The sequence below is a fragment of the Fundulus heteroclitus genome, chromosome 20, assembly GCF_011125445.2.
Source record: "Fundulus heteroclitus isolate FHET01 chromosome 20, MU-UCD_Fhet_4.1, whole genome shotgun sequence".
NCBI lineage: Eukaryota > Metazoa > Chordata > Actinopteri > Cyprinodontiformes > Fundulidae > Fundulus > Fundulus heteroclitus.
Window position 1 is genome coordinate 851,550 of NC_046380.1, and position 16,352 is coordinate 867,901.

A 16,352-nucleotide genomic window follows, 5' to 3' on the forward strand; every position below is an offset into this window, starting at 1 on the left:
ATAGAGTACCTTATTGAATGCAAAAACATCTGCTCCCAGTTTCTGACTGGAAATGAGACAAAGTGGCATTATAAGAAGTTTGACTTGGTATTTCTGTGAAATATGTGTCCTGGTTATATGATAGTAGCGTGTCATATTACCTACCTGTAGGTTATAGCTATTTATTACTTATCTACTAAAGCTAATATGTGTTTTTTCCTGTCATGCCTGCATGTCCCCATTGTGGGACAATTAGGACATTTCTTATTAATACAACTTTTCTGGGGGTTTTATGCTTCTTTTCGTTTTTCTAGCCGCGACCCTGGTACCGTAATGCACCGTATTAATGCGCGACGCTAATTTGAAAGCGCGCGTTAACGGAGGCTGGCCGAGCGCAGATGATAGACAGCACCTGACCTTTATTCTGAAAGGGAGACCGGAAGCTCTGTGTGTGTGCGTTGCCCCATATTGACAGACAACTCCCCAGCTGCCAGCAGCCGTCGCCCCGCAGTCCTCGCCTCTTCCTCCGGGCTGCAGAAGCTCTGTCAGCGGCTGCGTGGATCGCCCAGAACCAGGAGCGGAACCGGGCGCAGCTGCAGGTGCCTTCCCGGCCTGCATGAGAGGAGAGGCGGCCGCAGCAGAGACTCCAGAACGGGGTTCCGCCTGGATCGATGTGATTCCTGGAGGAAAGTAAAGATGGCAGCCGCTGGCCCCTCCCGGACCCCGTAGTTTGACAGACAGGTAAGACGGTACACCTGTCGGCTAGTCCCGCAGGTTCTGCGAGCAGCGCGGTCCGGTCCGTGGTCTTCATCAGAGTTTGGATCCATGGGGCCAGTCTGCTAGATGCTTAGGGACGAACCAGCCTCCGTTCACATTTCTGACATTTAAAGCTGTCCCCGCGGTTCCGTGAGCCCAGACTCAGGTTCGGACATCATGAAGGTGTCACTTCCGATGGTTAAGGTCCTGCTATCAATTCGGCTCCCAAATTATTCACATCCGAACTGGGTTTCTGGGCAGAAACGGGTTCTCCTTCAGAGGAGGTCCGTAACTGCGCACCGTCCCTCCTGGAGGAAACATCTCCAGCAGCTTTTAGGGCGCGCTTCAGTGGAGCTGAGCGGTGCCGAGTGGACCTCAGTGGACCTGACCGGACCTTAGTGGACCTCAGTGGACCGGACCTTAGTGGACCTGACCTTAGTGGACCTTAGTGGATCTGACCGGACCTCAGTGGACCGGACATTAGTGGACCTGACTGGACCTTAGTGGACCTTAGTGGACCTGACCGGACCTCCCAGAGGACCATGAAACGGGACCGGGGCCTGCCGGTGCTGTGCTGGAGATAAAACCCAGAGGAGCGTGGTTGGAGCTGCAGCTTCTGGGTCTGCTCACATCAGCTGTTACCTGGCTCCCAGCTAGACTCACCTTTCTTTATGTTCTATTGGTAGTTTGTTATCTACCCACCTTCAGCGGACCAGTGGGCTGATGTTCTGCTGTGGAGCCCACCAGAACCCAGCTGTCTGGTTCTGGTCTAGAATTAGCTTCTTCTTCTTCTTCACATCCCTTACCCAGAGATGAAAACGGTCCTTCAGCACCGAGCCTCCGCTTCGCGGGCCTGAAAGGGTCCAGCAGTCGGACCGCTTCAACGAAACTGGAGAGGCTCCGGGGTCTGTTCCCTAAACACTGAGGAGACCTCCTCCTTAGGAGACCTACTCCAGAGGAGACCTCCTCCTGACTTCCTCCTGAGGAGACGTCAGGGTACGGTCTGGACTTTGACTAGACCATTCCAGCCCTTTATCCCTTCCTTTTGCTGCTGCGGCTCATTTTCCTCCAGAGGATCCAGGCTGGACGGAGCTTCAGCTGTCTTTGACCTGTAGACTCTGAGGTAGAGCTCCTGGTTTCATTTCTCTGAGCTTCCTGCTCTGATGTTGGGCTGAACCTGCAGGACGTCCATCCTGGAAGGTCTTAGCTGCTGAGATGTTCTCCTCCCTGCAGGAAGATGGACTCAGAGGGTCTGGAGCAGCACCAGTTGCTGCTTTGTTTCTACCTGGGCGTTGTGTTAGCACCTGTATGCTCTGACTGCAGCGGACCGCTGATGGTCCTGCTGGGATCCTGGAGAAACGCTGAGGAAGAACTCAGGTTTGAGGCGGTCTGCTCCTGCTGAGGAGGGAGGAGGGAGGAGGTGCATTCCCAGGAAGAGACACTCATTTCTAGTCTGAGCTTCAGCCGGTGTGACAGGGGGCGGGGCTTAAGCTGTCTGTGGCCACGCCCCTCAGGTGGTGTCCCTGGCGTCGCCCTTCAGACCGCGGCCTCAGGTCTACCGGCCTTCATTGAATAGGTGTGGGGGGGGGGGGGGGGTTCCTCTGGTTTATCTGACGTCTTCACTGCCGTCAGAAATGGAGGAATGTGATGTAACCGGCTGTAGATGAGATGCATCAGCTGATAAACTCCCAGCTCTCCACCCCAGACCGCAGAGTCAGTCAGAAATGTTAATTTTATTCATTACTAGCTTTAAAAATAGAAACAGTGAACAGCTGGGGATAAAATATTTCTTAATCATGTCAGCTTCTCTTTCTGTTCTCTGAATTCTGTTTATTTATACGCTGCTGATTCTCAGCACTCGTCATCTCCGCGTACTAAACGGATCCAGTTCAGCCACAGAAACTCAGAATCTGATTTAAACTCAGTTTCAGGCTTTACTCGCCCCCGCCAGGCTGAGCTTTATTTATTTTAAATGCCTCGATGCTTGAGAGCGACATAAAACGGTGAGTAAAGTTCCCGTCTGGGACAAAATCTCCAGATCAACATTGTTGTGCCATAACATATGTTTTGATTTTATTTATTAAAGGACTGCAAAACTTACAATAGAAAAAGGAACATTCACAGTTTTCTTGCCAATTTGCAGTGAGAAATGAGACAAAGTGATCAAGAAAAAAGGGAATAAAAGTATTAATCAATAAGAACAAGGAGTAGCAGCGTATTAACCAGTTTGCTTAGTAATAATGTCTAAACTGGAGAGTTTAGGCTGAAGGTGTTATATGTTGGGCTTCCAGAGAATAAAATTGTCCAATTCCTGTCTTAGAGTAAAAGACATTTTCTCCATTAAACAAATATTATGAAGCATGTTGATCCAGAATCTAGTGATTAGATGGTAATAATGTTAATTTCCTGACAGGGTGGCCTAGCAGGACCTGCCACCAGGTTTCTGAGTGAAACTCTGAACTTTCTCTAAAAGTTTTAAACTGTTGGTTCCACAGGAGAGGAGTCTGATAATTAAGCTGTGAAATTATGGTTTTAATTCTGAAAATGGAAATTCTAATTAACAATCATAATTAGTCATTTGGGACGCCAAACAAAATCCTCCGCAGCAGATGTGAGAACACCAGGGGGCTGTGATGGGGTTTCTGTGCTGGTGAAGATTGATAGAAAACAACTGGACCTCTGTTCTAAAGCTGAATAGGTGCACTGCAGGTACACCTGTGGTGCACCTGTGGTGCACCTGTGGTACACCTGTACCTGTATCACAGATACACCTGTATCACAGATACACCTGTGGTGCACCTGTGGTACACCTGTGGTACACCTGTACCTGTATCACAGATACACCTGTATCACAGATACACCTGTATCTGTAGCTTCACCTGTGGTCTATCTGCCATGCTGAGAAGTTAAAGTCTCAGTTGAAAGTTTAGCGTTTTTGTTTTTATCATAATAAACCAGTTTATTTTATGTCCTCCTCCTATTATTATTGTTGTTGTTGTTATTATGATTGTTATTATTATTATTGATATTATTGTTGTTATTATTATTATTATTATTGTTGTTGTTGTTATTAACATTGTTGTTGTTATTATTGTTATTGTTGTTATTATTATTATTATTGATATTAGTATTGTTATTATTATTAATATTGGTATTATTATTATTATTATTATTATTGTTGTTGTTGTTGTTGATGTTATTAACATTGTTGTTGTTGTTATTATTATTATTATTATTATTATTATTGATCTTAGTCTTGTGTCTTATTCTTCTTTATTATTGGTTGTGTTGTATATTGTTATTCTGTCTTCCTCTTGGTTCTGACTTATTCTTCTTCTTGTTGTTGTTTTCTTGTTCTTCTTCTACTTCTTCTTCTTCTTCTTCTTCTTCTTCTTGTTGTTGTTGTTGTTCTTGCTCTCCTCTTCTTCTTCTTCTTCTTCTTCTTCTTGTTCATTCTTCTTCTTCTTCTTCCTCCTCTTGTTGTTCTTCTTCTTCTTCTTGTTCTTCTTCCTCTTTTCTTTGTTCTCCTTTGTTGTTCTTCTCCTCCTCTTCCTCTTCTTCTTCTTCCTCCTCTTGTTGTTTGTTCTTCCTCTTTGTTGTTCTTCTTCTTCTTCTTCTTGTTCTTCTTCCTCTTGTTCTCTTCTTGTTGTTGTTCTTCCTCTTCTTTTCTTCTTCTTTTTCTTCTTCTTCTTCTTCTTATTCTTCTTCTTGTTTTCTTCTTGTTTGTTCTTATTTTTATTATTGTTGTTGTTGTTGCAGTCCATGGCTCATGTCTCCTCCTTTCCCCCTCAGCTCCCCCAGGAGTCTCTCCTGCATCTCCTCTCCCTGGAGGCACCATGTCTGCAGCTCAGACCCAGAAGGAGGGTGGTGAGCCCGGCTGGGGGTGTCTGGAGTCTCTGGGCCTCAGTCAGAGGGAGCTGGTTCTGGCCGAGGCGCTCCAGATGGAGTACGACGCTCTCTCCCGGCTCAAACAGGACAAGAATGAGAGCGGGTCCAGCCCCGCGGAGCCCGGCCCCCCATGTCAGACCCGCTTAAAGCCGCAGAATCCTTTCATCGAGCGGACCCCACCCACTCAGAACCTCCCCGCCCCCCCAGAGGAGAACCTGCTGATGGATCTCTCTGGACCAGACTCCTCCCAGAACCAGCCTGGAGGCTCCCAGTTTCCGCTGCCCCTCCCACCCCGACCGGCCCCTCCTCAGGGGTTCATAAAGGAGTCGCCGTACATCCTGGACAGTCCAGAGGGGGGGAAGCTCAGGGACCTCTGCGGTTCCGGTCCAGGCGACCCTTTTGGACCCAGCCTAGCGTTTATCTCTAAAGGCTCAGCTCTCCCTGACGATGTGCCCCCTGCCGTCCCTCCCAGACACCCCCTGCCCCCTCCCTCAGCCTCAGAAGTCCCCCTCCTGCCCCCCCGACCATCCAGCGCCCCCCGAGACGTGAACCTGTTCCAGCCGGACGTGGACCAGCTGAAGGTGACGTCAGCAGAACTCAACTATGACATCATCAACGACTCGCTGTCAAGACTCAACGAGGGCCGGCCCCCACCGCTGGCCCGCCGCACCAGCAGGGACCAACCGGGGAAGCCCGTGGCTCGCAGTAAGACCCTCCCCCCCCAGGTGCCGCCCAGGACCTACATACCTGCAGCCAAGAGCAACAAGAACCAGCGGCGGGTTTCTGCTGACCCGGTAAGACCCGACCTGATGCCGTCATGGAGAGGACGCTTTAAAGCAGCTCCAGTTTGTTTAAAGCTGCAGGAACAGAGGCGGGCTGAGCTCTACTTCCTGTTTATATGATCTACAAAGATGTTGTTTAACGTTTGAGCAAAGCACCGTCGCTCTGCTGGGGAACATCAGCCCAGTTTGGCTGTGGTAGGAAAACAGGTGGAAGAAACGACGACTTCTCTGCAACATGTGGAGTTAATAACTTCCAGGGTTAGGGTTTAATAACCTTTCAGTCAACAACTCTTTTGCACTGGGCAGGTGAAACTGAGCTAAAACTAAGGGGAATTAAGAGGAACCATGTTCACACAGAATGAAAAATAAAGATGGCTGTAAACCATCAACATAATTCAGTGACTTTAAGCTTCAGGGAGAATCAGGTCAGATCAGAACGTCGTCAAAGTTGCGCTGAAATTAGAGCGTTACGTAAAAGTACGACGTGGATGTTTGAGAGCAACATAAAGAGTCAGTAAAGCTTATTAAAGAGCATCAGCGCAGCGATACCTCAGCTAGCGCTAGCTGTTATTAGTATGACGGACATCCCCCTTCAAACTGCACTAAGTTTTCATTACGTCCTAACAATCAAAGTTCCTCAGATTTCCTTATTTTTTATCGGTTTATTTGGTAGTGAAGCTTCTTTGTTTGCGGGGTACGAGTTTGTGGGGCTAATTTTGGGTTAGCTGGTCGAAACAAGGCGGAGCTTCAACAGGAAGTCACATGACCGAGCTGTTTATTTATCTTAAGTGTTTGTAAACAGGATAGCTGAGAATCAACTGAAGATGCTGCTCTGATTGGTCGAGAAAACCACGGCTTAGTCTGATTGGCCGGTTTTCTCATATACAGTTCTCTGTATCTCTGCTCTGATTGGCCGGTTCTGTCATCTACAGTTATCTGTATCTCTGCTCTGATTGGCCGGTTCTGTCATCTACAGTTATCTGTATCTCTGCTCTGATTGGCCGGTTCTGTCATCTACAGTTATCTGTATCTCTGCTCTGATTGGCCGGCTCTGTGGTCTACAGTTCTCTGTATCTCTGCTCTGATTGGCTGTCTGTGTGTGACTGACAGGTGTCTCTGGGCTCCAGGACCAATGGCTTTGGATACGAGCTGTTCCAGGTGTCGGAGGAGAGAGACGAGGAGGTGGCGGCGTTCTGTCACATGCTGGATGTGTGAGTGACGGGCCGGTCCACTTAGGAGACGTCTGTAATTCAGCAGGACGGGGTTTCCCATCTGGTCTCACCTGCATGTTAACACACGGTACCGACGGTACCGACTCAGAGCTGGTCCTGGTCCGGGTCAGTTCTGGAACTGAAGCACGCCCAAACATTTGAGTTAGTCTGAGCAGCTTCACATTTTACCTGCATGGAGGTGAAGAGGTCCGGTTAGAATCTGTCGTGCAGGACAGGGCAGATCCAAAAAGGTTAAACACTAAAACATCTGGACTTCAGAACCACGGGCTGTTCTAAGCAGGACCAGCAGAACCCCCAGGTTCTAGAGATGCATGGGTGCTGAGATGAGATCTGACCTGCAGGTTGAGACCCGTTAGGACCCGTTAGTGCCGTGATGACCCGGTCTGCTCAGAGATGTCTCGGTCACGTGCATGAAGGTATGAAACCGGGTCAGAACCAACTCAAAGCTGTGTGTGTGCAGGCTGCGCTCAGCGTACCCTTCCTCGGACCCCTCCAAGAACCCGGGCTTCGTGTGGTCTCCCTCGGTGGGCCATGACGAGCTGCACCAGGCTCTGGGCGTGGCAGTGAAGGTGACGGTGGTCAGCGAGGACTTCAGGGACCCCCTGACCTTCACCTGTGACGGTAAGAAGCTGCGGTTCTGTCCAGGAAGCTGCGGTTCTGTCCAGGAAGCTGCGGTTCTGTCCAGGAAGCTGCGGTTCTGTCCAGGAAGCTGCGGTTCTGTCCAGGAAGCTGCGGTTCTGTCCAGGAAGCCCGAGTCCAGTCCTGCAGAGGCTGTCTGGTTAGGGAAGTTATCAGTTAACGGCCTCATTTAAAGCTCATTGATCTCATCGATGCGTTAATCGATAATCAGCCGTTTTCTCTTGCATCAAGAGGCTCTTTCCAGAACATGAAGGTGTCATTTATACTTTAACAGTTTATTGAGCCAGCTGTGTTAAATGCTGACTGAATAAACAGAAGCTGTGGTTTTCTGACATTATTAACGTGTTTATAACAGGAACCTATTAGGTTTCTAAAACAAACCAACAGAATGTGTGAAACACTGACGATCCTCATTAATCCCTCACCACCAGCCGGGCTTTTGGCTTCATGTCTCTTTATATCATGTTACAGTATTTCTGCGTAATTTCCTCCACTTCCTGTCGTCACATCCTCTCCTCCAGAGCAGTTTATATTTAAAACAGAACCGCACGAAGAGCATTTTGGATCCTTGTCGTCATCAAGCAGTGGAAAATCATCCCACACTGGCGCCTCCGCCATGATTATTTCTCTTACAGCTGCTGCGGTCTGGTCTCCTTAAAGTTAAGGTGTAGCTGGATGTAACGGTACGACTCTGCTCCCAGACAGCAGGGCGCTGTGGAGGCAGCAGAGGACAGGACAGCATCTAACGGTCAGAGTGGCAACGACGCTGAACGCGTTCACTCAATGCTTTCAATGCTGTAATTCCAGCGCCGGAGTCAGCCTCACCACAGGGGGGCGACAGAGAGTCTCACTGCCATGCTTTATGGCCGAACGCAGCGCTACAGTGACCAACAAATGTAACAAATTTAAATGTAAATGCTGAACAAATGGTAAAATCCAACAGCAATAGCCGCCATTCTACCCTAAGAGGGCAGAAACTGCTTTAAGACAAATATTGCAGAACTAAACAATGTAAAAAGAAAAAGCACTGTAACATTAAAGTTGCGCCCTTCTGTCCAGTTTGTAGTTTATCTGAGAAAAGTAGGTTTTTAGGGTGACTTACATGTAAAAGAAGAGCAGTGGCGCCCTCTTCTGGACGGCGACCCACACTACAAAACTGAAAGTAGGTCCGTCTAGCAGACGATATCAGAGCAAACTTTGATAAACTATTAACCCACAATTAATCCTAAGTCTATTGTCGGTTGTCATCCTTATATCTGAAGTTAAAATGTTCTGCCGTGAAAATTTGTGTTGGACAATCAAACATCTAATAAATATTAGTCTAATAAAAATAAGGAAGATTTAGTGTTATTTCCAGCTAATAAACAAAGAGCCTGTTGGCCGGGTCTGGAGTTATTTTGACAAATGACGGCGTATTTGTTGAACTTTGTGTCTGAAGCCATCAGTGTGGCGCCCTCCGCAGGTTCAACAGGTGAACCGATACGAGCTGTTCCAGGTGTGTGACTGACACCTGTCAGTCACACACAGACAGCCAATCAGAGCAGAGATACAGAGAACTGTAGATGACAGAACCGGCCAATCAGAGCAGAGATACAGATAACTGTAGATGACAGAACCGGCCAATCAGAGCAGAGATACAGAGAACTGCAGATGAGAGAACCGTCCTCCATGAACCGGCCGTTATTTAGCATTTATTTAGCGTTTATTTAGCTTTTATTTAGCTTTTATTTAGCGATTATTTAGCTTTTACTCGTTATTTAGCGTTTATTTAGCTTTTACTCGTTATTTAGCTTTTATTTAGCGTTTATTTAGCTTTTACTCGTTATTTAGCGTTTATTTAGCGTTTATTTAGCTTTTACTCGTTATTTAGCGTTTATTTAGCGTTTATTTAGCTTTTACTCGTTATTTAGCGTTTATTTAGCGTTTATTTAGCGTTTACTCGTTATTTAGCGTTTATTTAGCGTTTATTTAGCTTTTATTTAGCTTTTACTCGTTATTTAGCGTTTATTTAGCGTTTATTTAGCGTTTATTTAGCGTTTACTCGTTATTTAGCGTTTATTTAGCGTTTATTTAGCTTTTACTCGTTATTTAGCGTTTATTTAGCTTTTACTCGTTATTTAGCTTTTATTTAGCGTTTATTTAGCTTTTACTCGTTATTTAGCGTTTATTTAGCGTTTATTTAGCTTTTACTCGTTATTTAGCGTTTATTTAGCGTTTATTTAGCTTTTACTCGTTATTTAGCGTTTATTTAGCGTTTATTTAGCGTTTACTCGTTATTTAGCGTTTATTTAGCGTTTATTTAGCTTTTATTTAGCTTTTACTCGTTATTTAGCGTTTATTTAGCGTTTATTTAGCGTTTATTTAGCGTTTACTCGTGGCCCAGAACCCCCCAGGCTCCGGCTCGGGGGGACGTTCTCCTGTCAGCCTGGTGGTCTGGTTCTGTGGAACGGTGAGCCTAACTGGACCCGTCTTTGTGTCTCAGGCTCGTCCACGGTGGACCTGCTGATCTACCAGACTCTGTGCTACACTCAGGACCACCTGGACCACCTGGATGTGGACGACTACCTGCTGAAGGTCTGCGGACACGAGGAGTTCCTCAGCAAGTAAGAACCCGACCTCTGCTGTTAGTTCTGTGAGTGGTCTGACCCGGGTCAGGTGGATCCGGTTTCCATCTCTTACCTGGGGTCACACACAACCAGGATGCATTGTGGGAAGCTCAGGTCCAAACGGTTCTGCTGACCTCATCGTCTTCCTGGCTGGATCTCCTGATGGTGGGTTCCTCTGGCAGCTCCTCCTGTCAGTCTGAAGAACCACCAACCAGAGGACGGGGGGGATGGGGGGGGTCTGGACCCGACAGCCCTTCCTTACCGGTGGAGGCTGCTCCTCCAGGACCTCCTGGTCCTCCTGGTTCTGCTGGTTCTGCTGCTAAGAGCTGAAGACCTCCAGAACATCAGAGAATGTCTGACAATGATGAGCTGCAACATCTGGATAGCACTGATGCCAGTGGTGTCAAAAGTACACACATTTGTTACTTTAGAAGTATAGATACTGCAGTTTAAAAACACTCTGTTAAAAGTTGAAGTATCAACTTGACCTCTTTACTCAAGTAAAAGTGAAAAAGTATGTGCTCCAAAAACTACTTAAAGTATAAAAGTATAAAGTAACCTTTAAAAAAATCCCAAATAGCTAACCCTCTCTCTGCCCCCCCCTCTCTCTCTCTCTCTCTCTCTCTGTCTACCCCCCCCCCCTCTCTCTCTATCAGCTCTCAGACTCTGGCTGGGCTGGAGTTTGTCCAGCAGTGTCTGAAGTTCGACTGGGACATCCGGCTGTTTCTCACCAAGAGATCCACCGTCAACACACAGCTGGCCCGCACGGTACACACACACACACACACACACACACAGTAACACACACAGAGTAACACAATCACACTAAGAGGAAACAAACCCTCTGTGGCGTTAAATGCCGGTTCCTGTGGTTCCACCATAGACATCTTCTACGTAGACGCCTGGTTGGGCGGGTTCTGCTACGCTATGGATGCGTCAGAGCGTCCGCCATGTTGGATGTGGCAAATCTGCTGTTAGACTGAGTCACTTAAACAGTATCAGAGGGAGTTTAATCTCAGAACATACTTTATATTCCTAATATTTTTATTTTTGTAATATTACGAGTTTATCTTCATATCCCTTTGGCTTCATTCTCCTGACTTTATTCTCGTAAAGAATGAAAATAACTTGCCGTGGGGCTGCAGATTAGGATGAGCCTGTGTGGCTAAATCTGGCATATTTCCATGTTGAATATGTCCCATTTTAATAAATAAACTCTAAGGTAGGGCTCTTCAACGTCTTTCTTTCTGCCCACAGAGAGAAGATGACGACACGCCGTCCTCCATGAACCACTGCATCCTGCTGCAGGAGCGTCCCATCAAACAGACGGTCACCAGGTGAGGGGCGGGGCCCCTCTGCTGCGCTCTGATTGGTTGATCTTTGACAGGTGACAGGTGTTTCCATGTGTTTCAGGGAGGCTCTGACGCTGCTGCTGGACACGTTTCACAACGAGGCCGAGTCCTTCCTGCTGTCAGAGGTAAGCGCCGCTCTCGCTCGCCCACACACGCTCCTCGCTCTCCTCATCGCCTCGCCCTCTGCAGGCGGAGCTACTGCTGCACGTGGAGCGGCTCGTCCAATCAGCGAAGGCGCTCTGCAGCTCATTAGCTTCCGTGGAAACCCCGGACGTGACGGCGGCCCTGAACCAGCTCCCAGCATGCCCCTGTCGCCTGCAGCCTAAGGTTCTGAAGGTGAGTGGTCCGGAGGTTCTGGGGGCTGCAGCAGAGGCTCAGAAGGCTGACGTGTTTCTGTTTCCCAGGATGCATCAGTGCTGTCGCTCAGAGAGAACAGAGGTACGTCCTGCTTAGCTCCTGCAGCAGTGCTCAGCGGGACCGGCACACTTCCTCCTGTCCTCCTCTCCTCCTGCAGAGTCGGTGGTGGAGAAGCTGACGGCGGCCATCTTGGATCTGGTGGAGCTGTACTGCAGCACCTTTAACGCCAACTTCCACACCAGCCCGCAGAGTCAGAGCGGCACGGCGCCGGTGCAGGAGGCCGGCCTGGTCACCAACGTGCTGTCCTTCAACGTGTACGCCGCCCACCGCGTCCCCATCACCTGGGCCACCAGGTACGCCGGTCACCAACCAGTTGGCGTGTCAGGCTGCAGAGGTTCTGATTCTGAGTCAGCAGGACGGGTCCGGTGGCTGTGCTCAGGCTGACGTCACGTTCTGACCGAGGTCCAGATGCTTCCCAGCTCTGGTTCTGATGCAGACTCTCATGTTCCCTCATCATGACATCATGTGTGTTCTGCTCTCTCATTGGTCAGCTACGAGGGTTTCTTCCTGTCCTGCTCGCTGACGCATGGAGGCGTGGAGCTTTGCGCGCCGCAGCACACCAGCAAGCAGGCTGTCAGTAAATACCTGTTCCACCTGGTGGTGTGGGACCAGAGGTACGTACCTGAGCCGTGACCTCACCGCCTCACCTGTGTGAGCAGCCACAGGTTAATCTGGTCCAGGTTCTGTTGACAGGCTCAGCTCATGTGTGTTCGTGTAAATAATAAAACTGCAGGGTTCAGAGCTTCTATCTTCACATTTCTCTTATTTTTCTCCATCTGTCTGTCTCTATATATTTTTATCCTTATTTTAATGTCTTTCTCAGTCTCTATGTAGCGTCATGTATCCTGATCACTGTTTTACGTTGAAGGTACCTGCTTCTAGACTGAAATGTCTTTAAATCTAGATCTGCCAGAGTTATAATTTAATGTGTAACTTTATTCTGAGTTTTATTACATTTGTTTTATAGGATCCCTTCATGCGGGTCAAACGTTTTTCATTAGAGCAGCAGCTGTTCAGCAAACAGAACCTTTGGACGAGAACCGCTGAGACCTCTAGTACTAAAGGCAAAAAGTTTGGTGTTATTTTTCACTATGACACGTCTGCAAAATCCCACATTAAACAGGTTTCTATGATTTACACTTCAGTAACAGTTTAAACTAGGGCTGGACGGCAATTCAATAACAACAGATATTGATTAATAGACATATATCTAACGTAGAGAAAAAGGTCAATAAACATCAATTTAACAGAATAACAGTTTTCCTTTCTTAGGCTTTCTAACCAATCACAACGCAGAACCAGGACCGCTCTGTCACCAAGCTCCGCCCCCTTCAAAGAGTTAAAAGAGCATGCGTTCTCTTTTTTTAAAACTTCCAGCTTTGGTAAAAATGTGGTTAAATAGAGGGTTGACTTTGAATTCAGTGTTTGTGTCTAAAAATAGGTCATTATAAATCATCATAAATTATAAGTCATTATAATTCATTATAAATTATTAATAAATCATCATAAATTATAAGTCATCATAATTCATTATAAATTATAAGTCATTATAAATCAGCATAAATTATAAGTCATTATAATTCATTATAAATCTTAAATCATTATAAATCATCATAAATCAGCATAAATTATAAGTCATTATAAATCATCATAAATTATAAGTCATTATAAATCACCATAAATTATAATTCATTATAAATCATCATAAATTATAAGTCATTACAATTCATTATAAAACATAAATCATTATAAATCCGCATAAATTATAAGTCATTATAAATCACCATAAATTATAATTCATTATAAATCATCATAAATTATAAGTCATTATAATTCATTATAAAACATAAATCATTATAAATCCGCATAAATTATAAGTCATTATAAATCAGCATAAAATGGTCAGGGCTGCATTTGAAATGCATGTTTTGAATCTTTTTGCTAATTATCGATATCGATCAATATGATTTCTATTTTATCGATGTGCTTCCATCCCCCCCCCCCCCCCCCCCCCAGGGTGTGCTTCCCGGTTCAGATCAACCAGCTGCCCCGGGAGTCCCAGCTGACCGTCACGCTGTACGCCAGCCCTCTGCCGCCCCCTGGAGGAGCGGATGACCGCAGCAAGCAGAGGCGCAGTGTGGAGGCTCTGGGCTGGGTCACCATGCCGCTCTTTAATTTCAGACAGTGAGTCACATGATGCGGAGACCAGGAAGTGGTCTGGGGCCGGATTCCTTAGATCTTTCTTAGATTTTTACCTCGGTGAGATAAAAGTTATCCACAAAGAATCTCAGGCCTTCAGAGAGCGGCTAAAGTGTTAGGAATGGAGAGGAGAACGTTTAGTGAGTGTAAAGGTGTCTGAAGCAGGAAGATGGTGGAAACAGAGCGAGCTGATTGGCTGATCCGTTAGTTTAAAGTGGAGGAAATGAGCACAAAAGCTTCTATAACAACTATTAACATGTAGATAAGATAAACTTTATCATCCCCATAAAGGGAAATTAATTAGTTCCAGCGGCCCGGTTAAAGGCGCAGCTCTAGCAGCAGGAAGTGGGCGTACTGATACAGGTGTGTGCTGATGCAGGTGTGTGCTGATGCAGGTGTGTGCTGATACAGGTGTGTGTTGATACAGGTGTGTGTTGATACAGGTGTGTGCTGATACAGGTGTGTGCTGATGCAGGTGTGTGCTGATACAGGTGTGTGCTGATACAGGTGTGTGCTGATGCAGGTGTGTGTTGATACAGGTGTGTGTTGATACAGGTGTGTGCTGATACAGGTGTGTGCTGATACAGGTGTGTGCTGATGCAGGTGTGTGTTGATACAGGTGTGTGCTGATACAGGTGTGTGCTGATACAGGTGTGTGCTGATACAGGTGTGTGCTGATACAGGTGTGTGCTGATGCAGGTGTGTGCTGATACAGGTGTGTGCTGATGCAGGTGTGTGCTGATACAGGTGTGTGCTGATACAGGTGTGTGCTGATACAGGTGTGTGCTGATACAGGTGTGTGCTGATGCAGGTGTGTGCTGATACAGGTGTGTGCTGATGCAGGTGTGTGCTGATACAGGTGTGTTGATACAGGTGTGTGCTGATACAGGTGTGTGTTGATACAGGTGTGTGCTGATGCAGGTGTGTGCTGATACAGGTGTGTGCTGATGCAGGTGTGTGCTGATACAGGTGTGTTGATACAGGTGTGTGCTGATACAGGTGTGTGCTGATGCAGGTGTGTGCTGATACAGGTGTGTGCTGATGCAGGTGTGTGCTGATACAGGTGTGTTGATACAGGTGTGTGCTGATACAGGTGTGTGCTGATGCAGGTGTGTGCTGATACAGGTGTGTTGATACAGGTGTGTGCTGATACAGGTGTGTGTTGATACAGGTGTGTGCTGATGCAGGTGTGTGCTGATACAGGTGTGTGCTGATGCAGGTGTGTGCTGATACAGGTGTGTGCTGATACAGGTGTGTGCTGATACAGGTGTGTGCTGATGCAGGTGTGTGCTGATACAGGTGTGTGCTGATGCAGGTGTGTGCTGATACAGGTGTGTTGATACAGGTGTGTGCTGATACAGGTGTGTGTTGATACAGGTGTGTGCTGATGCAGGTGTGTGCTGATACAGGTGTGTGCTGATGCAGGTGTGTGCTGATACAGGTGTGTGCTGATACAGGTGTGTGCTGATACAGGTGTGTGCTGATACAGGTGTGTGCTGATGCAGGTGTGTGCTGATACAGGTGTGTGCTGATACAGGTGTGTGCTGATGCAGGTGTGTGTTGATACAGGTGTGTGCTGATACAGGTGTGTGCTGATACAGGTGTGTGCTGATACAGGTGTGTGCTGATACAGGTGTGTGCTGATACAGGTGTGTGCTGATACAGGTGTGTGCTGATACAGGTGTGTGTTGATACAGGTGTGTGCTGATGCAGGTGTGTGTTGATACAGGTGTGTGTTGATGCAGGTGTGTGTTGATACAGGTGTGTGTTGATACAGGTGTGTGCTGTTACAGGTGTGTGTTTATTGTGTGCAGTGTCCTGACATGCGGCAGGAAGTTACTGGGCCTGTGGCCTTCGACGCCGGGGGGGAGCGGAAACGCCAGAACCAGTCTGCCCAACTTCAGCCAGCCGGACAGCGTCATCCTGCAGGTAAGAGCCGCACCTGCACAGGTAAGCAGCTGCCTGATTGGCTGTAATGCACGTCGCAGCAGAGGATGCACACAGGAAGTTAACGGGCCCTGCCAGCTGATCCGGGTCAGACTGAGTGACGCCGCGTCCCTCTGCTCCTCAGGTGGACTTCCCCACATCCTCCTTCGAGGTGTTCTTCAGCACACCTGCTCCCGCAGACTTCTGCCCTCAGTACGACTTCAGCAGGCTGGACACCATCGGTCAGATCCAGCTGCGGGACGTCCTGCAGAAGAAGGCCTTCTTCTGGTCAGACACACACTGAACTCCACGTGTCACCATGAGACGAGCTGAGCGTCTGCAGTGACTCTCTGCCTCGCTCCATTTTAACGACACTTTCCACCTCATCAAACGTCTGTTAGCGGAGATGTGAAGGTTTCTCACGTGTTTCTAACCCTCAGCAGGTTCTCAGACGTGAAGCTGATGCTGAGCATCTGCTGAACGCGCCTTTATTTATGCAACAAGCAGCGCTGCACTGAAAGAGCAGAATAATCGGTCCTTTAAAAAAAAGAAAGACACAGAACACATAAATACAAT

At 47.4% G+C, this 16,352-nt stretch overlaps 1 protein-coding gene across 1 annotated transcript in view; it reads left to right on the plus strand.

The window, feature by feature from the left end:
* Window positions 1–427: 427 nt before the first annotated feature.
* pik3c2b (phosphatidylinositol-4-phosphate 3-kinase, catalytic subunit type 2 beta) overlaps window positions 428–16,352 on the plus strand; it is a 29,067-nt gene continuing 13,142 nt past the window's right edge. Inside the window, exons 1-15 of the mRNA XM_036151691.1 lie at window positions 428–720; window positions 4,528–5,417; window positions 6,516–6,616; window positions 7,098–7,258; window positions 9,759–9,879; window positions 10,539–10,650; window positions 11,140–11,219; window positions 11,296–11,359; window positions 11,424–11,570; window positions 11,639–11,672; window positions 11,749–11,944; window positions 12,143–12,265; window positions 13,668–13,835; window positions 15,665–15,779; window positions 15,922–16,064. Of these exons, the coding sequence (XP_036007584.1) occupies window positions 4,572–5,417; window positions 6,516–6,616; window positions 7,098–7,258; window positions 9,759–9,879; window positions 10,539–10,650; window positions 11,140–11,219; window positions 11,296–11,359; window positions 11,424–11,570; window positions 11,639–11,672; window positions 11,749–11,944; window positions 12,143–12,265; window positions 13,668–13,835; window positions 15,665–15,779; window positions 15,922–16,064 (2,411 nt within the window). The 5' untranslated portion in view covers window positions 428–720; window positions 4,528–4,571. The remainder of the gene's footprint in view (window positions 721–4,527; window positions 5,418–6,515; window positions 6,617–7,097; window positions 7,259–9,758; window positions 9,880–10,538; window positions 10,651–11,139; window positions 11,220–11,295; window positions 11,360–11,423; window positions 11,571–11,638; window positions 11,673–11,748; window positions 11,945–12,142; window positions 12,266–13,667; window positions 13,836–15,664; window positions 15,780–15,921; window positions 16,065–16,352) is intronic.